Source organism: Anarhichas minor, unplaced genomic scaffold (genome assembly GCF_050575085.1).
Source record: "Anarhichas minor isolate MPS153535 unplaced genomic scaffold, ASM5057508v1 ptg000004l, whole genome shotgun sequence".
In the NCBI taxonomy this organism is placed as follows: Eukaryota; Metazoa; Chordata; class Actinopteri; order Perciformes; family Anarhichadidae; genus Anarhichas; species Anarhichas minor.
Window position 1 is genome coordinate 16,836,069 of NW_027466450.1, and position 22,039 is coordinate 16,858,107.

Consider the following 22,039-nt stretch of genomic DNA (forward strand, 5'->3'; position numbering starts at 1 on the left):
TCACACCAGCGCTCCAGACGAACTCTTTCCACCGGGAGCACTGGGCCGGTTTTTAGCGGCAACAAAGTGAAGTGAAGCTATAACAGAAAGAAATTGTGCTTTTTCAAACATAAACACCAAATAATAAATTGTGAATCTTATGAGCTACTCGTATATAAGTATAATCATTTTAACTAATTGAACTGTGATGATGTTTTAATTCCAAAATGGCATCAATGTATTAATATTCAGACATCTCGCTGCACGTCTGTGGTTAGGCAATTCTCACCAATGAGAGAACAACTTAGTCGCGTTGCATTGTTTACAACTTTAGGACCACTCTTGCGACCTGTCAATCACCGTGTAGCCCCGCCCTAAAGCATCCCCTGCTTTATGGTCTGTTTGACTCTAAATGGACCATAATGTACTAAATGAACATCATGCTGTATTGAAGAAGACTTGAAACTAGAGATTGAGACCATAAACTCATGTTTACAATGCTCTTAAACCCCTAACCCACGAGGGTGACCCTGTTATAACCAGATACCATCAATTACAATAGTAAGGAAATGAGAAATAATGGCTGGAACTATGAATATACAACCAAAGTTGTAATAAACTGTTATCCTCCTGTTATAAGCAGGATCATTTAACAGCAGCTGAGATCAGTCTGCTAGTTCATTGACAATAATGGAGACGGATCTAGAACCCAGTGAGGTAACGCTGGAGCGAAGAAAGAAGAGTTCAGAGGATATGAAAAGAACATGAAAGATGGAGGAATAGAAAGGTATACATTTAACGGGGGAGACAAAGAAGAAACGATGGAACAGAGAAACGCAATTTAGAGCGAATGAAACCTGGAGCGACAGAGATTTGGTGGTAGATTGAAAAGGAAGAAGACTGCGGTGGTTGTTGTCCTCCTTCAAAATAATCACACTCTCCACTTTTGTTGATTTAGCACCTGGTGACCTTAACGCGATAACAAAAACATAGAAGAAGAAAAGGACAGGAAGTGAAGCGTCTGTCATCTTCTTCTGTGTGTTTCTGTCGGCTTTGTGTTTCTCTGAGTTTGTAGTTTGTTTGGCTCTCAGTGATTACAGAGCGGTGTGTGCGAACACAAACACAATCATCCAAGACGTTTGGATAAAACGTCTTTATACACATGTTTTTATGTAGATGTTTTATTCCTGCAGATACAAAGCATACGTATAAGTAGAAGGTTCGGGCTGTATCTACAGTGTGGAGCTTGTACATGAGTCACAAAAGTCACGGTTCGGATCAGCAAAGAAAAGATAAACGGAGCAAATCAAACTTTCAGAGATGCCCTGATTACGTTTGATCCTGACCGCGTATATATTTGCGTATATATGTATTATGAGCATATTTTAAAGAGCTACATGTCCAAAGAATGCTTCTAAAGCCTGATCACATATCCCACATAGTCTTCATCAGAAAATGTTTACATGTCCGGTTTAAAAAGATCACACTGGTAATCATACCGTAGAGTATCAGTGAGCATCGGCCCCCCTCGTCCTCACAGAGATGGAAGAGCACACGGAGTGGAGTGTTTCGTGTGCAGCCAGTAAACACAATCAGTGATGAGGCTGCAGCACAGACGTTGTGGCCTGGAGGCAGACAGTAACCCAATCTGGGGGGGGGGGGGGAGAGGGAGAGGGGGAGACAATAAGTTGGACGCAGAAAGATGAGCCTCCGAACCCCCCCGAGGTAACAGACACCAGGCTTTGTTTCCTGCTATAAATAAATACCCTTCCTCATTCTCTTCCTCCCTTTCCTCCCTCGTTCCCTCCATCGTCCTGCTCTCTCTTCATCCTCCTCATCCTCACCTGACTTTCTCCTTCCTCAGTTTATCTCATTAGAGCTCATTTCTCTTCTCTTGACTCTCATTACGTATCGTTGACGTTTTTCCCCACAATTATATCCTTCAGATCAAACTGTGCAGTTTGTGTTCAACAGAGATTGTAATGACTGAGTCTGGTATCAGATCTTTTGTGTCTCACTACATGTATTTATGTTTAGGGTTCATCAACAGACTCACAGGATCAGTTGATCTGGTGTCAGCAGACACACTGCAGCTTTCATTCATTTAATTCATCTTCACAACCTTTTAGCTACGAAACTAAAATGTTGAGCTCTTCTTTCCTCAGCCCAGCATCATTTTTCATGAGCTACTATAATATTTAATATTTAATCTGTGAGACTCTGAACTCCCGATTTGTTTTGCTAAACTGCAGAAGGTTTCATCCACTAGCAAACGCTCTCCTGCAGACTACAACCTGCAGAGAGCACAGAAACATTTTAGAGAATGACTTCCTGTTTGTTGTTTAGCTAGAGAGAAAGAGAAAGATGAGAGATTTGTTAGCTTTGGAACTTAATCTGCAGCACAGAGGATAAAGAACTAGAATTAGAGCGAGTTTAATAATCTATGAATTGATTTTGGTGGTTTGAAGCTTCTAAAATGTTTTCTTTGTCATATGTCATTGTAAATGACATGTTCTGAGACAAAACAAGCTATTTCAACACCAAAGAAATACAAAAATATTGTATTAATTCAATATTATAATAAATTGTTATGAGCTTGTTTCATTGTTTTTTGACATTTTATAGAATTAACGATTAAAAGAGAAAATAATCATCAGTTAGTAGAGTTAGAGTTGTAACTATATGAGATGTTAATATTACATATTATCAGTAACAATAACCCTTAAAGTGATGAGAACAGATTTATAAACCTGACAAATGTAACGAACATGTTGTGTAATGACGCATGTTGTGTACATGTTAGCAGCACTATAGCACGTTAAATAAGTACTGAATGACCAAATAATGAATGTGATTTTTAATTGTTGGATCCTGTTCTCTCTCTTTTCGTCCATCCCACTCCCCGCATACTGACACACACACACACACACACACACACTGTGTATCTCTAACTATAGTCAGACTCGAGGCGACTGACATTACTGGCATCGCATGGATCATTCACTGGTGCAGCTGCTTTTTTAGAGCTTGCGCTGTTCAATCCTTTGGCCTTGTACTACCTCCCCTCCCTCCTTCTCTCTCTCTCTTGCTCACTCACCCGGCTCTTCCCTCCCTCCTCCTCCTCCTCCTCTCACTTTGCTCTTCCAGAGGATGACTTCACGCTCTGGAAGAGAGAGCAGCAGTAGAGACTATGGTGGCTACGCTACGTTAGCATCTGAGATTCCCAGCAGCGTGGCTTACCACCAACAACGCACCCCAGCAGAGAGGAGGAGGAGGAGGAGGAGGAGTTGAGGAGAGGCGGCAAGGAAGAATTTGAGGGGAGGGAGTAAGAAGGGGAGAGGAAGCAACAAGGAGAGGGAGGTTGAAAGTTTGATTGCCTGTGCGATGGGGCCATGTGGAGCCGGTGAAGGAGCTCTCTCTGGATTTAAGAGGATGACGGGAGGAGAAGAAAAGAGCTCGGAGCCGCGAGATGAAGGCAGTCTGAGCTCCAGACGGCTGTGATGACTCGCGGTGCTGTTACTGCTGCTACCTCACTGTGTTTCTGTCTGTGTTGCACAGTTTAAAACCAACAATGCCTCCTCCTTGTCAGAGAGTGACCGCTCGGCACGGACAAACAATCCAACAACCAGAGCAGAAGCTCTGAGCTGAGATGAGACTGAATCGAGATTCCTTCCTCTCCGGGTTTGATTGAGACCGTCTGTGTCTGTTTGAGACCGAGGGGATAAAGAATAAATACAAACTATTCTCCATTCTGCTTGGGATCAGCTTGCTGGGTTTGTGGACGCCAGTGAGTATTTATCCTGCCGGAGTATCGGCTGATCTGTGTTTTGAAAGCGGTGACGGGAGGATGAGGCAGGTTCACCTTTTTCCCTCTTCATCGTCGACGGCTTTGCTATTTCAAAGCGGAATCACACTTGTAGATTACATTTCCTTTCGCGCTCTGTATTTAGGAATCTGAAGGGTTTTAAATATTCAGTCCAAACTAGAAGGGACCTCGCAGAGCGAAGACCTCCGCCAAGGATCTCACAACATAATGAAAGTAAAGAAATCCCCGGTGTATCAGACCTGTGATCTGGATCAGTCATTTAATGGTTCTTCCTCCGTCCATGCTGCACCTTTCCTCCAACTTTAACAAAACCAAAAACACGACCTCAGCAGAAGGTCTTGAATATTTTTCCTACCTGCCGTAGACAATAACATTGATCATAAGGAAGTGAGTTAGTTATTTGTATGTTTTCGGGAGCCTTCAGGTGTTTGTGATGAGCGAGTCTAAATCCACTTACATCGGTTCATTGTTTTTTAATTGGTTAATCCGTTTTCTTCCGCTTATCTGAGACTTAGTGTCAGAATGGATTCATTCTGTTACTAGAATCTTTGTTCTGTAAAGTTCTGACATGAATGTGACTGGTTTCTGTTTTTTCTTTGAGCGTTAAAACTTAAAAACTCTTCAATTTCATTTGTTACGCACTTTCTTTTAGCAACAGTTGGATTAAACTAAAGCAAAGAGCTCAGGTTGGTCGCTTCTGATGAGTAAAATATTACTGGTGTTGATGCAGAGACTTAACAGCTGAAGTACAATGATAATAATGATGATAATTATGATCATTTCCATGATTAGAGATGTTGTTTTTCTCCAGCATGTTCCATAATGCAAGATTTTAAAATGGAACAAATCAAATATTTTTGTGTGCACATTTTACCACAAAATAAAAGCTGAATTCATAATAAAGACTTGTGCGCTTGGACTTTTAAAACATTTTAGATATTGATTTATTTAAGGTGAAACCTGAAGTTGATGTAATTCAAGTATTTACAAAATAATATCCATAAATGTAGTAGTTTTAATACAAAGTTAAATTGAGATGTTTAACACTGAATTCAACTTCAGAACCGATCATTTGCTCTTTATCTAAATATAAACTGAGACCACAACTAATTCAACAAAGTTTCATTTTTAGAAATGGTATCACAGTTTAATTATATATATATATATATATATATATATATATATATATAACAATCGGACACAGTGGAGATGAGTTTAAACGACCTCATTGTTGGGAATTGTTGCCGCTGAACATGTGGTGGATCCTGACCTCTGACCTCCATCATGACGTTGGTCTTCAGAATCAGAGGATTATATTTTTATTATTATATTTATTGTATTTTCTTTCTCCCATCAAAAGCATTTCACACGATTGAACTTGTGTCAGCGAAGTGACAAACAAACATCTAGAATCTTTGCTGATATGTGCGTGCGTCCCCTCTGTCCCGTCTTGCAGGTGCACAGGAAGATTCGGGAGGACTCGGACATGGCCCAGGACTCCCTGCAGTGCCTGGCCCAGCTGGCCTCCATGCACGGGCCCATCTTCCCCGATGAGAGCGCCCAGGTGTCCTACCTGGCCCACCTGGTGGAGGGCCTGCTCAGCATGATCAACGGGTCAGTGCGTCACTGTGTGCTTGTTTCAAGTGTGTCGTGCCGGTGGCGGTGTTGAAATATCTCCACCACTGTTTGATGGATTGCCTTTAAGCTTTGTGCAGACATTCGTGGCCCCCAGAGGATGAATCCTACTGACTTTGGTGATCCTCTGACTTTTACTCTAGCGCCACCATGAGGTCGACACTTGCAGCTTTTGGCATGTGCTTGAGGAGACGAGATGTCGTGTGGATATCTGTAGTTATTTGGCGTTTGTGGCAAAGTGCAAACTATTATTCAGCATCCTGTTTGAATAATGTTCTCTATCTTGCTGATTACACAGTGATGTTGTTGGCAGGTGAACGCGGGAAACCTTTTTTAAAGATTGAACCAGTATAGCTTCTCTCTTAAAGGTATTTATCAGTGAATTGTGAGGTTATATCGCCTTTATAGGGCAGGTTGACATTTGTTTAAAGTCTGTCTTAAAACAATACTCATGTGCCATTTGTTGACGGAGTTATTGGTTGCTGTAATAATTCCTCCTGTTCATATTCGCTGTGAAAAAGTCCCCATAATCAACCATTCCAAAAGCAACCCAATTAAGAAACCCAAAGCTCCCAGCAGGGAGTGGAATGAAGGCTGGATGATGAGTTTCAGAGTCTGGAGAAGTTCCTGGTGATGGATTCGATGCGTGGTTGGAGTGAGAGGGTGGAGTCCAGAATAAGATGGAGCAGACGTCCACATCAAGGACAATATTAGAATATTGGAGCAGTTTTGTTCCAATTAATACTCATTCAACTGTTTCCATCACGCCACATTGATCTCTCTCACGCGTTCTCTTCTTTCTGTTTGATAATCTGCAAAAAAAGTAATTTTGACTTCGCTGACCGATGGAACTAATTCAAACCTGCCCATAGAAAGCAGCTCCGCCGGGATGCACAGCTTATTACACGCCCGCTACACGGAGATAGATTGACTTCTCCTTCGCTGAAGCATTCACAAAATAATAGGTAATAATAATAATGTGTATTAAAGGCTTGCATTGTACATTAATATCTAAATCTAATGTTCTTTATTAAACCTCAGCCGTCCAGTCCAGCTGCCTATATTGTAGCTTACAGTCTCAGTAGCTGTTCTCCCTTCGCTCTCTCAAGGATTTCATGTTTCTTAAAGTCAGAGACTCGACCAGTGATGGAGGCCGTCGTCAGCAGCAGTGTGACTCACGCTGGGCCATTACTGCTTTATTTACAGGAAGTAATTGCTTGTTGAGTCTGTGTTTTTAACGGCCTCTGATTCTAGCATCTGTACCCACTATGTGAAGCTGGCTGCAGAGGGACGAGCTGCTCCTCCAGCTCAGCAACAAATACAGTCAACCAGCAACTCATCTTCTCCCACTTTATTCTACAAAAAACTAATTTATGTGAAAGTGGATCAAATTATGTCTTTATTCTTCTCACTGTTTATTTAACTGGAGAGGAAAAATCCTCACTGGCGACCATGAGAACACTGGTAAATACTGTGGAAGTGTGTCGGTCTCATTGTAGTCGTCCTCTAATCCTAAATACTTTAAGACTAAACTACCTACATTCTACCCAAACCCATGTTGCATAACTTTAATGTTCAAACCGTTTCTATTTCTATAGAAATATTCCATATTTCTATTCAAATAACCTGGTATCTTTGGTATTTTATTCATATCAATTTAAAGCATTTTAAAACAAAATGTAATTCATCTATTTTCTAATTTGTATTTTGATGAAGAACACCTCGAGAAGCAACATCTTGTTTTCAACGAGGGATTAACAGACATTCAAACCAAATATAAATACATAATTAATATGATACAACAGCACAAAACAAACCTTATTGTCGTAGCATCAACAACATGTTCTACACGACATGAACGACAACTAAAAGGAATTTAACCGCCAGACAGAATAACACGACGTCAGAGTAGTGAGTCAGCCTGAAACAGGAACAACAACAGGAAGTACATTTGAGATCAAAAATAAGGACGAAGAGAAGTAATCGATCTGAATTATAGATTTTTCTTTACCTTTTATATTGAGGTCACTGCTTTATAATAAGAGCGTTGTGGGAAATGTTGACGTCTTTATAGCCACATGTTTACAAACTGCATCAATGTGATGAAGTGACTCTGACTGTTGTTATATTATCCATTGAGAATCACTGTATTAGATATATCAATAATATTAATCAGTTCAACATTGCATATACCAATAATCTATATTTTGCTCTGTTAATATGAGGTAAGTATTAGGATAAGACTATCTGTAGAGCTTATTTCTTTAAGAATACAACAATATACTGTGTTATACTCGCTTGTACCTGCTGCTTGTTGGCTAAACGGTCGTGGGAAGAGATAGAACTTGTGATCTTGTGCTGAGAAACGTAACGAGTTGTGTTAGTTGTGATGTTTGGAGCCCATTGATTGTTCCAGTGTTTGTGGGCTTCAGGAAGATGCATTAAAAAGAGGGAACTGTTCTGTTTGTAGCAGCGGGGTGAGGCCGAGGTGAGAGTCCTAAACCAGCTTTCCTCTTTCGCACCTTTGAATGTCAAAGTGCCAATAACACAATTGTTCCAAAGTATTTTTCATCTGTAGTAAAAGGAGTCTCTAATACGGCTGCAACCAACAGTTATTGTTCTCTTTTTAAATTGAATAGTTTGGTCTGTATAGTGCCAGAGAATAGTGAAAAACATCTATCACCAAGCCCAGAGAGACGTCTTTGAATGTCTTGTTTTGTTGGATCAACAACCCAACAAAACAAGACTATTTCATTTCTCTTGAAAGTCTTTGTGAGCTTTTGGTTGGAAAAACTCTCAAGTTCAACTTAACATTACGCCACAAATGATGTCCATGTGGCATCAAACCAGCCTCCTCTGTTTTGATCTGCTCGTTGTATAAGTCAGAGAAATGTCCTCGGTCCTTTTGAGGTTTGGCTTGACCCCAAAAAAAAGACAAACAAGCAACACTTGTCTTTGAAATACAGATGTCGCTTTTAAATATTCTATATTTATATAAGTAGAATCATATAAAACAAATGTGTTTTTTATGACACATCTGTTGTAAAAGTCTTTCTATTGTTTTCTTGATTGATCGTTTGGTCTATAAAATGTCAGAAGAGTAAAAAATGTCTTTCACGACTTTCTAAAACCCAAAGTGACGTTTTGTTTTTCAGTTTATCGTGATATAAATCAAAGAGAAGTGTTTCAACTCTCTCTCATGATTCCTCTCACATGTTTTGATTCAGTTTAACTCTTAATGGAGCGATTTTAATGCAGATTTCATCAGAACTTGATTATCTTCTGGTGGTTTGACATCCTGTTTTATCTGCTCGGGGTTTCTTAACTCTCAGCTAGCTAACATCCAGTGCTTCTGTTTCTTAATCTTAATCTTGTTGTATTCAATTCATTTGAGTTTGAGAACTTAGTTCCTCACTTCTTTTCACACCTGATCTTCTGTTTGACAGTTCTGATGGGACTTGAATGAACAGTGTGACCTCTATTAATCTGAATCACGTTTTCTTTCAAATATAAACATTCCACCATCGCTCTAAATATCACTTCAGTCCACAGCTTAAGGAGCTAATGTTTAGTGGATAAAACTGCTAAATGAAGTTATTTATTAACCCTCGTGACTCAAACATTAGAAATGAAAAGACCTATATTGTTCACATTGCTTTAACTTTGAGCTGCTGTACGTTAATATCTTCACTTTAATAGATTCAGTCTCACGACTACAATATATGCGTTCATTTCTATGCCGATGATACTCACCTTTACCTCCAAAGTCGGTCCAAACAGTTCCTGCAGCCTAATTGTCGTAACGAATCACTTTGAGAAACTAAATGTCCTTATTTCCAGCTCAATGAGGATAAGACCCTCTTCAGCGCGACGGTGGACGTTAATGAGAAATTATTTTTATAGTTTCATCCCCGCTGACCAATCAGAACGTTACTCAGGCCTCCGCTGTTTTAACTATGTTCTGCACTCTATAAAAGCAGAACTGCAGCTGGCAGCTGCAGGACTTTTAACAATAAGAGAACACATTAGCCCCATTTTATTATCCCTCCGCTGGCTTACCGTTGCTCTAAGAATACAATTTAAGGTTTTACTGTTCGGTCATAAAGCCTGAGATGGATTTGACCTATTTTGCCAACATGGCCCCTGAAAAAAATGAGAAAAAAGAAAAACTCAACGTTTTGACTTCTCTACCACCGCTCTGTGCTCCTTAACACATCTCTGTAAACTGTCTGCAAACTGAGCAAGCACTATATGAATTTAATTCATTAGAAATCTTTTAGCTCTAGTACAGATACATTTTAAGTTAAATCTGTCTGTTCAGATAATAAGAGAACAAGAGTACAAATGAGACCAGATATTCAGTTGTTGCTGCAGACACTTAAAACAGAGGTTCAATACCCAGCCCTGCTCGTATTTAGCTTTAAATCATGTTGTTAAATCATCTGAGCTTTTTGTAACTATTTATAAATGTCATAAATAAAACATCTTATATGTTAGCAGAGGGGTTTTAATGGTGGTGTCAGTAAATACAGACGTAGTGTTTTATGTACGTTGGTGGGTGTCTAGTCAAAGTGGTCTCTCTCTCTCTGTCTTTCGCTCTCTGTCTCTCTCTCTCTGTCTTTCGCTCTCTGTCTTTCGCTCTCTGTCTCTCGCTCTCTCTCTCTCTCTCGCTTTCTCTCTCTCTGTCTCTCTGTTTCTCTCTGTCTCTCTTCTGCTCCGTCTGTAATCACCTATTCTTGGAGCTTTTTTCCAATTGCCTCATCGGAGAACCATGCATAGAGAGAGAGGGAGGGACGGCCGATGTGCGATGATTGAACAGTTCTGCTCGCAATTTAGCTCCATCTGATCGGAGTTAGCTCGTCCTCTCACACAGTGTTCCTCTGTGACTGACTGTGAGAGAGAGAGGTGTGTCGGCTCAAACACAAACTCAGGATTAGGACTGTAAGGCAACAAGAAGAACGACAGCTATGTGCAGAAAACGTAGTGGATGGTGTTGGTTTAGAGGGGTTAAGGGAGGAGTATCTCCTTGAGATGGCATATTTAGAATTTCATCTTAATAACTGACCAGAATTGTAGAAAACCCTGGAAGAAAACGCACGTTTGCAGTATATGCGTCGTATAAGAAGTAAAGCCTGTTTAGTTTTCATGCAGTCATGAGTAGACTAATATTTTGAATATATCAACGTATATGTTGGTTACGGAAGCCCCGAGAGGAAAGTGAGAAAAACAATATATTCACATATTGTGTGTTAGCAAGTTATGTGACGGTCACGTCTGTCTTTTGGCTATAAAGTATCTTGATCTATTGAACACCTGAACGCTTTTATTCCAATTTAGAAGATGACGTAGTTCGTCCTTCAGCCTCTTGTGGCCAAACCGAGTATTACAACAACAAACAATATGAAATATGATTTGGGCAAAAATCAAAACAATCACCTGCTAAAAACCTTTTCCCCGCATGTTTTAAAGATTTAGAACTTGACAAGATTATTCTTTCTGAACCTTGTTTTTTACCTGTTCTTAAATTATAAACACAGAGAGGAACACAACAAACAATTGGGGATTTTTATAAAAAATGTTTCTGTTGATAATTAATTAATCTTGATAATGAATCGTCTATAACAGCGTGCTGTGTGTGATGATAGATGTCCATGTGGTCATTGAGAGTCGTTTTCAGGTAGATTTGTGGCCTTATAGTCTCGTTATCAGATCATGCGAGATGTTTTTAGGTTGTTGTACACACTTCTGGTGTTTCCCTGCAGTGCTGCAGCTATTGAGACACATTGCATGTGAAGTATGTTTTCAATTTAAAACACGTTTTTGGATAAATACCAAGACTTTTATTGTTCATCTGGAGCTTGTTCCCCCCTCTTGTTCCTCTCACTGGATCTCTCCAAAGCTTACATTGTATTTCTGACATTAGTTTTCGTGTCTGTCTGATCACAGTTGTGCGATGTGGTTTAATGTAGTCTTCTCATTTGTTAATGCATCTTTCCTGAGGCACTCGGAGCGCGTAGTTTGTTTCAAATACAATGTTGAGATGATCAGTGAGGCAGCAAAGTTAAGTTAGACTTGGTATCTCTAATGGCTTTTTACAAGCAACGTCTGAGACTGAAGTGTAACATTTTTAGCCACGCTAGCTGCAAGACTCTGGATGATGATGCTGGTCGGACCTAATTATCTCTACTGTTGACTGTTGGATGGACTCACGTTAAGTTGTGTACAGACATTCGTGGTCTTCAGGGGATGAAGTGTGCCGACTTTGGTGTTCCTCTGACTTTTCCTTTTTTAAATATTCCAATCTAGTTGAAGAAATACCTGCGAATATGGAAGTCACGAGAACCGACGCTTCAGTACCAAAATTCTGAAAAACTGACGGTAGCCTGCTCATTTTTCAGACTAACGACGTCCCGGAGACGATAAAAAATGTCCCTAATAATTCTACATTCAACAAATCAGTGTGTAAATCTGCAGGAGGAGAGCTAGTTACTGTTAGCTGTTAGCATTCGGTGGACAGCACAGTCCTGATCCGCTAAATAAAAGAGCTAACGCTAACGGAGGTTGCATTGAGTTACATTATGATGCATTCAAGCTCTATTCAGTAAAAATGAGTGTTGGGCAAAGATAAATTCTAACTTCATCATGATGTGTTCAAATGTAATCTTGTAAAATGTCGGGGTTTATCGCCAGGATTAATAATACATTTGCAAAAGCCAGTATGACAATGTCAATAAAGGAGTGTGTGATGAAGCACGTGGGGTTTATTGATTTGTTTTTGTCCTTTACCGTGGTATCCAGCATCTGCATTGAGAACATGTCATTGTGTTGAATTCTGACGTTGGCAATGACCTCACAAGTAGAGCTGTTAAATGATATTTGATATTTAACATTTCTTCTTCTTCTTGTGATCCTTCAGTATCTCGTCACATCGATGGTACAGGCGCTGTGGTTAGAGTCGTCCAGATGGTGAAGAATTCAGATTACAATCTAAAATAAAACTATTTATGAGCCAGATATGATTTCAGCGTGTCCACACATGTCACTTCATTCTTCATGGTTCGATCTGATGATAAAAGTCTAATTAAAGTGTAACTACAGCCGTTCTCTGTGTCATCGTGTGCTCCGTGTGCTGCACCATGAGGCAGAAATACCATAAAAATAACCTCGGAGTCAGCTGTGGAAAAACTGCTCGGGGGTCAAGTTGCCCACGAGTTTTGATTACGGATCAATTTTCATGTTTGCGTCCAAACCTCAGTCACCAAGTGTGTAAACTGGTGAAGTGACCTCAGCCTCGCCCTGCAGAGTGGAAAGAGTCCGTCCTCGAGCCAAAGCACCAGAGTGGAGGAAAGAGAAGAAATCAGAAACCATCTCATTTTATTATCTCCTCTATTCCCCAGGATTGAGATCGAGGACTCGGAGGCGGTGGGCATCTCCAACATCATCTCCAACCTGATCTCCATGTTCCCAAGAAGCACTCTGACGGCGCTGTCCAGCGACCTCTTCACCTCCTTCATCAACTGCCTCACGCTGCTCACCTGCTCCTTCGGACGCAGCGCCGCCCTGGAGGAGGTGGTGAGTCACGACACCTTCATCCTTTATCTCACAAAAAAAACGCTGCTCTTCTTCACTGAAAAAGGAAACATTGGTTCATAATAATAATAATAATAATAATAATAATAGCATTATTTTAGCCATGGTCCATGTTCTACCTCCTCAGAAGTCTTACAATCTGTCGCTCACTTTACACAGACGAACGAATCGTCTGAAATAAATTGACTGCGAGTGATTTAACAATGTTCAGAGTTCATTTAGTTCTTTATTATACTGTAAAAATAAGAGTTTATCAGATAATCTTAAGAAATAAACACAGCTTTGTTGTTTTTCCTGCTTCCCTATCGTGTGAATTATCTTGTGAGCTTCTTGAATTAATTACAGATGTTGGAGATGTGATCTTATGTAATCTTACATAAAAAAGGATGATATTCAGTTACAGGCCTGGACATGATCTGCCATTTGTGGAATCTGTCCATGAGTTCCTCGTCTAGAAGTAGAGAGAACTAGAACATGTCTCTTGTCTGTGTTCAGTGCAGAGTTTAATGTTTTTTACAGGATCTGAGCAAAGCAAACGGTTTATTTGGGGAATGAAATATCACAATTTTGACCTTAGTTACGGTTTCTTTTTCTGACGGAAATGTTAGTCACACATGATGTGTTCAAGGACTGTCGTAAAGATGAATATCTGATGATATATTGATGGTTTTTAAAGCGTCTAGCTGTGATGAACGGTGTAGTTTTGGCTTTTCCATCCCGCTGGCTTGTTTTGGGGTTCAAAGCGTTTATGTAAAATAATTTACATAAAGACATTTTGAATCTGTACGACCTGAACAATACACTTCACTGGATCGGTAAAGACAACAGAGCCAGTGAACCGTCTCATTGTGTCGTCCCTTTGCTCCTCCTGTCCTCGCTCAGCTGGATAAAGACGACATGGTTTACATGGAGGCCTACGACCGGCTGCTGGAGTCGTGGCTGACGCTCGTCCAGGACGAGGAGCATTTTCCTCGCGGCTGCTTCGTCCAGCCGGCAATCCAGGTGTTCAACTCGTACATCCAGTGTCACCTGGCTGCTCCGGACGGCACCCGGAACCTGGTGAGCCTGTTAATTACCATAAATACAGTGTGTTCCTCTCAGGGAAGGCAGCTTCAAAGGAAGGACCTCGAGTGATTAACTCTTGGAATCAGCTAATGTGAATCCTTTAAATACAACAAACAAACACACACACAGGAGGGAAAACGATTGTTCACCAGATTACTTATCAGGGTTTGAATAATCTCGTCCTCCTGATGTGTTTAACTCACTTTTTCCTCTCTGCACACCCTGAACCCTGAACCTCGCTCCTCCTTCAGTCGGTGAACGGCATATCATCTCACGAGGAGGACGAGATCAACGAGATACAGGAAGACGACCGGGAGCTGTTCTCAGACCAGCTGTCCAGCATCGGCATGCTGGGACGTGTGGCGGCGGACCACTGCATCCCCCTGCTCACAACGTAAACACATGAAACACTTTTATATCTATATTATGAAAGTACATGCAAGCTCTCCAGCTTCATGTTCTCAATGTGTTTGTAGTTTAGTTTGATTATTATACGTGTATTGGAGATTTGTTGCTCTTGTGTCGTCGTCCTGCAGCCTGCTGGAGGACCGAGTGACGCGGCTGCACGGTCAGCTCCAGAGTACCCAGCAGCATCTCATGGCCTCATCTGATCCCGGATCAATGGACCGCAAGGTGCTGGACGACCTCTACGAGGACATCCACTGGCTCATACTGGTCTCAGGTCAGCAGCGGGACGTACTACGCTGTTTCTTTTATTATCAATTTCCTGAATCAATGTTCCCTTTGCTCTTTAATGTTTGTGGTTGCACACTTCTCTACACTCAGGATGTTATTGTTCATTAACACAAGTAAAAACAAACTATTTAAAATGAAGATAGAGACAAACTTACAAAATGATAAGACATGAAGAGACATTCTAAACATTGAGTCCTTTAGAGTCACTTTACTCCCTCCAATGAGACTCCAGAAGGTTCCGGTGTCTTCTCACCTGATTTGAAGCTGCAGCAGCAGATCACCTGATCTGCCTCTCTTCAGGCCTTAGTAAGAATCAGTCCTGAGAGAGAAGACACGTAACATCTGCGTCTGTCTGTGCGTCCTCCAGGTTATTTATTAGCAGACGACTGTCAGGGCGAGACCCCACTGATCCCCTCGGAGGTGATGGAGTTCTCCATCAAACACTCCACAGAAGTGGACATCAACACGACGCTGCAGATGCTCGGCTCGCCGGGGGAGAAGGCCTCGTCCATACCGGGCTGCAACCGCACCGACTCCGTCATCAGGTATTCAACTAGGAAACCCAGGGTTTTATTATTCACTGTTGTCCTGAGAAATGTGCTTATTTTGTCTCTAACGGGATACAGCAGAGACTAGAGACGGTTAAACACAAAATACATATTAAGGACTTCATGTTTTTGCAGTTAGATTTGAAAATAATTAGTGTGCTGTAGAAACCTCAAATGTTTGCAGGCGTCTGTTAGTGTCACACTTCCAGGAGTTGAGCCCGATGAAGTCTTTATCTCTTCTTTGCCGTTCTGCAGAAAGCGTTTAGTACATGTCGTGGTGTTCCTTCAGGTTATTTATACAACACAGTGCAAAAGAAACGCCAGTAAAGGACGTTTAAATACTATTTATAAGAGTCATTAAAGAGCTAAAACCAGCTCGACAAGCAGAGAACAGGAATAAATGCTTCAGTGTAAAAACAGAACAGAAAGGTCTTCAGTCGTGATTTAAAAGAAGTGAGTTTCAGCAGTTTTCTGGGAGTTTGTTCAGATTTATGAAGCATAAAAACCCAACGCTGCTCCTCCATGTTTAGGACAGAAAGCAGAAGCAGAAGACCTGAGAAGTTGGTTCATAATGTAGCAGATTTTAGTTTCTACAATATTTGTCTGTTGGTGGATTTTTCTTCTTGCTATTAAGAGCTCATGGGCAGCAGTGCGTTTGTCCTTTGCCGGGTCTGAAGGCTCCGTGAGACGACTGAAAAGTTACTTACTGACATCCAGTGTTGAGAGGAGGAAGGTCGACGCCTTGAATCTCCAAACTAACGAAGCAGATATGTGAAAGAGGAACGTGCCAAACGGTAGCTGCTTCTTATTTGTGGGTGAGCTGTGAAGGTCTCCGGTTTAAGGAATGTTTAGCAAAGTATTTCTGTCGGTTTCGATGGTCCGATTACGTCATATTAACTCAAGGACGAGACGAACTAGATTGTGGAGACGACACTTTGTCTTTGTGTCGTCGCCGTTCGTCTCCTTTCAGCAGCCGGACCTCCATAAAACTCTCCCAGAATAGAGTTCCTCTCTGCCCGAGGCCGGGCCAGTTATTTAGAGGTTTAGTCTCCTCACATTCACACCCAAACACCATCTGAATGTGCAGCCGGTAAAGTCTCCATAAAGACGGCTCTCGACTCACAGCAGGACTGCGGATTGTGATTATTTTCACTATCAAATAACCTGTTGGGTTCAATCAGCTGTTTAGTGTATAAAATGTCAGAATAGTGGAAAAAAATATATAACACCTTCAAATTGTGTTGTTTGTTTGACCGACGGTCTAAAACTCAAAGATATTTATTAAACAAATTATGAAACTGAGACAAACTGCAAATCCTCAAATATTTGACTAATGATATTACATGATATCGGTAAAGAATAAAGTTCAAGAACACAGTAAGCAGAACAATGACCGAGAGAAAACGGTTATTTCCTCGATGATGAGATCTTCAAAACGAACTCTTTCTGTCGGATCAGAAATGTGTTTATGATTATTTAAAAAACACAGCCTCTCTCGTTGCTGCATTGCATTCTGGCCCGTCTCTCTGCCACCGTTCTTCTCGTGTGTTTGTCCCCGTGTGGACGAAACGATGTCTCTAAAAATACACCGACGCTCTAATGAAACGGACTGCAGCGATGCAAACGAGCGTCTCCAGTTGCTGCTATCGGACGGGATCTTTTCAACAGCAATTAAACGAGGTGTGTGTGTGTGTGTGTGTGTGTGTGTGTGTGTGTGTGTGTGTGTGTGTGTGTGTGTGTGTGTGTGTGTGTGTGTGTGTGTGTGTGTGTGTGTGTGTGTGTGTGTGTGTGTGTGTGTGTGTGTGTGTGTGTGTGTGTGTGTGTGTGTGTGTGTGTGGATAATCACAGTGATGACAATGGCCGGTCACAGCAGCCAGTGATAGTGTCTGTTGAAGGTCGTTGAGCCTCTGTTTTCTAGATTGTTCATTATGTAGGCGTGTGTGTGTGTGTCAGTGATGACTGCAGAGACGAGAGGCCGATGGTGCCAGGTTTCCTAACAGCGAGCGTCCGTCCCCGGTCCCGTAAATGTCAGCGTGGTTTTGTTTTCTGCAAACAATGTGTCCTCGGCGGACGGACGGACCGACCCATAAGCTGCTTTAAGCCCTCTGTCCTCTGAAGGGTGTGTGTATGTGTGTGTGTGGGGGGGGGGGGGGAACTGACGTTGTGAAGCCCCTCCTCAAAGGACATGAAGTTGAAGACGATCTGCTGACTTTGTCTTATTATAAGAGTCTCGTCCTCGCGGTGCTCCTCTGATTAAATCTCTGTTTTGTTCTCTAATCATTATCTCGACCCCTCAAGAAACACATTCATGCAAAACAAGTTCAGTTATTATTAATCAAGTTTGGTCTAATTAATCACATTACAACATGAAAGTATTTGCACGTTTGTTGACGTGTTTCGGCTGCTGTCGGATGCAGAAACTATGAATTTAGCTTCTCTCTGATTCCTTTGTGTTGTGTGTTGTGTACGTTGTGATGTTGATGTTTTGTTCACTCCTTAAATAAAAGCTGCTCATTCCCAGCTGCTTCTCTCCTTCAGTCTTACTTTCTCTCCGTTGTATCTCGTGTCCTCATTGTTCTACGTGTCCTCCTTCATCTTTACCTTTTATATTCTTCTGTCTCAGGTTGCTGTCGGCGGTGTTGCGGACGTCGGAGGTGGAGTCACGGGCGACGAGAGCGAGTCTGACGGAGCTTCTGAGCCCTCAGATGGGAAAGGACATCATGTGGTTCCTGAGACGTTGGGTCAAGACGTACCTGCTGGTGGACGAGAAGCTCTACGAGCAGGTACGAGCTCACGCACCTCCAGCATGACGTCTCACACACACACACGTGTACGACCTCCCCTCCGACCGCCTCCTCTCTCCTCAGATCAGCATGCCGCTGAGCACGGCGTTCGGTGCGGACACGGAGGGAGCCCAGTGGATTGTGGGATATCTTCTGGAGAAGGTGATCAACAACCTGTCGGTGTGGAGCTCAGAGGCCGAGCTGGCCAACGACACGGTGGAGCTGCTGGTGACGCTGGTGGAGAAGAGGGAGAGGTGAGCTCCTATTTAGTCCTGATCCTCTATATGAACCAGTCTCAGTGTAGTCCTGGTCCTCTATCAGACCTTCATCAGTAAAGAGACCATCAGAGAGAAGATGGTCTGTTTCTATAGAGTTATTCTTAACGCTCGATCCTACGTTTCCTGTAATGCAACCAGTTCAACATCTGCTTGTTTTTCAAATATTATCACATTATGTTGCATTATAAAAAGATTCTAATGTATTATAATAATACTCAATGATCCTTGCAAAAAATGTGAGTGACCACCAGTTATGAAGTATTAAGATACTTGATCTGAAGTCGTTAATAAATGCTTTGTAATACGTTATGATTAATGAAGTTAAGTTCTTATAACTTTAATTACATCGTGCTATTAGCAGATTAGAACAAGTTTTTAAGTATGTTTTTAACGCATTATAGACGTTATAGAATAAAGTAGGCATTACGTTGTTAAAAGGTTGCCTGACTTCTGAGGCCTTTTGGGTGAAAGTGCAGATGTTTTCAGCCTGTTAACAGAAGCTCCTCCTCCTCCTCCTCCTCCTCCTCTGTGTTCAGGGCGAACGTCGTGGTTCAGTGTGAGAGCTGGTGGAATTTAGCCAAACAGTTCGCCAGCCGCAGCCCGCCGCTCCACCTGCTGTCCAGCTCCGTCCAGAGGTCTCTGATGAAAGCTCTGGTGCTCGGAGGCTTCGCTCACATGGACTCTGACGCCAAGCAGCAGTACTGGGCCGAGGTAGTGTGTGTGTGTGTGTGTGTGTGTGTGTGTGTGTGTGTGTGTGTGTGTGTGTGTGTGTGTGTGTGTGTGTGTGTGTGTGTGTGTGTGTGTGTGTGTGTGTGTGTGTGTGTGTGTGTGTGTGTGTGTGTGTGTGAATAAGGATGAAGAGATCAGCAGCAAGTTTGTACTAACAGGTACACAAACTGATTCATTTATCAATAATTGAAATAACAGGCGCATAATAAATACATACATGAGATATTTAAAGTGAATAATAAAGACAGTTGGTGCTTAAATACTATGTCTCTCTGTCTTCTGGTCTAAAATATCTAATGCAGACAAATAAGCCTAAAAAAAAGATCAATTAAAATGACGCGTTCATTAGATTTGATTATAAGACAGCACACCATACACAAGTTATGGAAGTTTAAATCTTAAAACTGGCAGAATATCGGTGAACAAATCATCACATGGATGCGTGATACTCAGCAGTATTTAACTATAAATGTACATTAACATTAGTGAAGGTGTTCGGTGCAGAATGTCCTAAAAAGCCGCCTTAAAGGAACAGTAACACGAGGCGGGACCAGACTTATTAAATTCTCTGTTTTAACAGCTGCTTATGAGACGCAGACCCACAACAATCACACAGCCTGTAAATGACGTATTCAATTCAATTCTATAAACAGCAGAACAGAACGTCCAGACTCTTTTCTGTAGCTGTGATTAAAACCTGTTGTCGTTTTTAACGGTTCTATGGGAACTAATAACTTATTGAACTTAGAGTTTAAGATCTGGCAAAACTGCAACGTCACTAAAAAGAATCAGACGATCAGACCGGCTGTAAACAAATCTCCAGGTCAGTAAATTGTTTAAACAACTCTCTCATGTAATTAAAGATTAATACAAACATGAAGTGTCTTTGTCTGTCTTGTCCTGTTGGACCTCCCTGCAGCAGTGTTGTTGTGTTCTACGAGTAGAATTATATTATATTATAAAGTACAATCTTTATACAAAATGAACCAAAAGGAGCTGCCGTACTTCTTTTCCATATAAATCAATAAAATGTCAATAAATAAATAAAATAAATACATGAAACAATAAAACTCTGATATTTAAATGATTTAAAAACAGCTTCTTAAAATGAGAATTTAATGAGTCAACCTTTAATAATGTTTCGTCTTCTTTACTTAAGTTTTCATTAAACTGAGAACGAGGAAGATGTCGGGTAGATAATGATGGTAATAAATATGAAACTCAATTTAAATCACACCCTGTGAGCTATAATCTGATTTAACTGGACAAACACTGTTATTGAACTTGTTTGCTGATCGATGGAGGAAACATGAAGTTTATCTTTGGATGGAAACGCTGTCGACTCACAAACGCTCAATAAAGTTATTGATCGGTTTGAGTTACATTTAAACAAAACTGATCTTTTCTGTAGTTTTTATTGACATTAATTATCTTTATAACTACATAATTCTTGGTTGTGCAGCCTCCAGTGAGGACGGAGGAGGAGAGATGGATGAAGTCTTCCTCCCGCCTGTAGAACATGATCCTCTATGTGATCCTGGAGGTCTTTAGTCTTAATAGGCTGACGCTGGTAAATGTGGGTGCAAAGCCACGATGACTCCAGAGTAATTAAAGGGGGGGGGGTGTTAGGAGTGAGAGGAGTGAGACGGCAGCTGTTGGGTCCTGCAGCTGCTTTGTCTGAACTTGGTCGTAGGAGGAGGAGGAGGAGGAGGAGGAGGAGGAGGAGAGATGGACCCAACACCTGTCTAAACATCTCTCCTCCTCCTCGTTCTCTGACTTGAACCATGAAGTCTTGAATCGATCATCAGGAGCTCAGATTGAGTTTGAGATCGTACGACAGTTCAAGGCTGATGTTCCCGTCTGTTCGGCTGCAGGTCGACATGAAGCCGTAATATTTATGTATTTATTTCTGTTTCAGATGTTTTTATTGTGAAGAATCGTTTCTTAAGATAACAAAATATTAATATCGTCACGCTTCTGTTCTCTTTAAGTAAATAAATACATACAAAATAACAGGAATACAATAAGAAAGAAATGCAACGTATACATCAACACATGAAACAATAAAACCATAATGTTTTAAATTAGTAAAAAATGTTAAAATGTCTTTTGTGTCTTTACAGCAGTGGTGTGAGAAATACTACATAAAACTATAATAATAAACTTTTCAAGTACAAGTAAAGTCCTGCATTCAAAATATTACTTAAGTATAAACGTATATTCAGTAAAAGTTAAGTACTCTAAGTATGTTATTATTATACGAGTCTGTTCAGTCTCACTCTAATGAATTTAAGAGCATGTTAATGTCGTAGTTTGTCGATGTGGAACCAGGTTTAGATACTTTGTATACTCATTAGTCACACGTCACCACTACTACAAAGTGCATCTACTCAAAGCACTGTACTCTAGTACAAATTCAAGGTACAAGTACTTGAGTATTTCCTTGTTCTGCAGCTACAGGAGATACTCGAGTAAAGCTGTTTTTTCGTCCTGCTAGAAGAGCGAACGCTGCACCTTAATATACAATAAAACATACAGAAGTCCCATTAAATGTGATAATACAGTGAAGATATCCACTGACTCACAGTCTAAAGAGTCCGTGTTGATGTCGTAGACTAACCTCAGACTCCCTTCTTGTGTCCGTCCAGGTGCTTCATCCTCTCCAGCAGCGGTTCCTCAACCTCATCAACCAGGAGAACTTCGCTCAGATCAGCCAGGAGGAGGCCGTCAAGCAGGAAATCGTGGCCACGCTGGAGGCGCTGTGCGGCATCGCCGAGGCGACGCAGATCGACAACGTGGCCTCGCTCTTCTCCTTCCTCATGGACTTCCTGTCCAGCTGCATCGGCCTCATGGAGGTGAGAGCGGAGTCGGAGGAATGAAGGTGATGGAAGAGGCCTTTTTAAACTGTAG

At 41.3% G+C, this 22,039-nt stretch overlaps 1 protein-coding gene across 1 annotated transcript in view; it reads left to right on the forward strand.

The window, feature by feature from the left end:
- The window catches only part of xpo4 (exportin 4), a 46,194-nt gene that overhangs the window by 19,154 nt on the left and 5,001 nt on the right, over window positions 1–22,039 (forward strand). Inside the window, exons 8-17 of the mRNA XM_076111436.1 lie at window positions 5,262–5,419; window positions 12,838–13,012; window positions 13,913–14,089; window positions 14,347–14,489; window positions 14,632–14,777; window positions 15,159–15,336; window positions 17,963–18,122; window positions 18,207–18,376; window positions 18,937–19,111; window positions 21,778–21,984. Of these exons, the coding sequence (XP_075967551.1) occupies window positions 5,262–5,419; window positions 12,838–13,012; window positions 13,913–14,089; window positions 14,347–14,489; window positions 14,632–14,777; window positions 15,159–15,336; window positions 17,963–18,122; window positions 18,207–18,376; window positions 18,937–19,111; window positions 21,778–21,984 (1,689 nt within the window). The remainder of the gene's footprint in view (window positions 1–5,261; window positions 5,420–12,837; window positions 13,013–13,912; window positions 14,090–14,346; window positions 14,490–14,631; window positions 14,778–15,158; window positions 15,337–17,962; window positions 18,123–18,206; window positions 18,377–18,936; window positions 19,112–21,777; window positions 21,985–22,039) is intronic.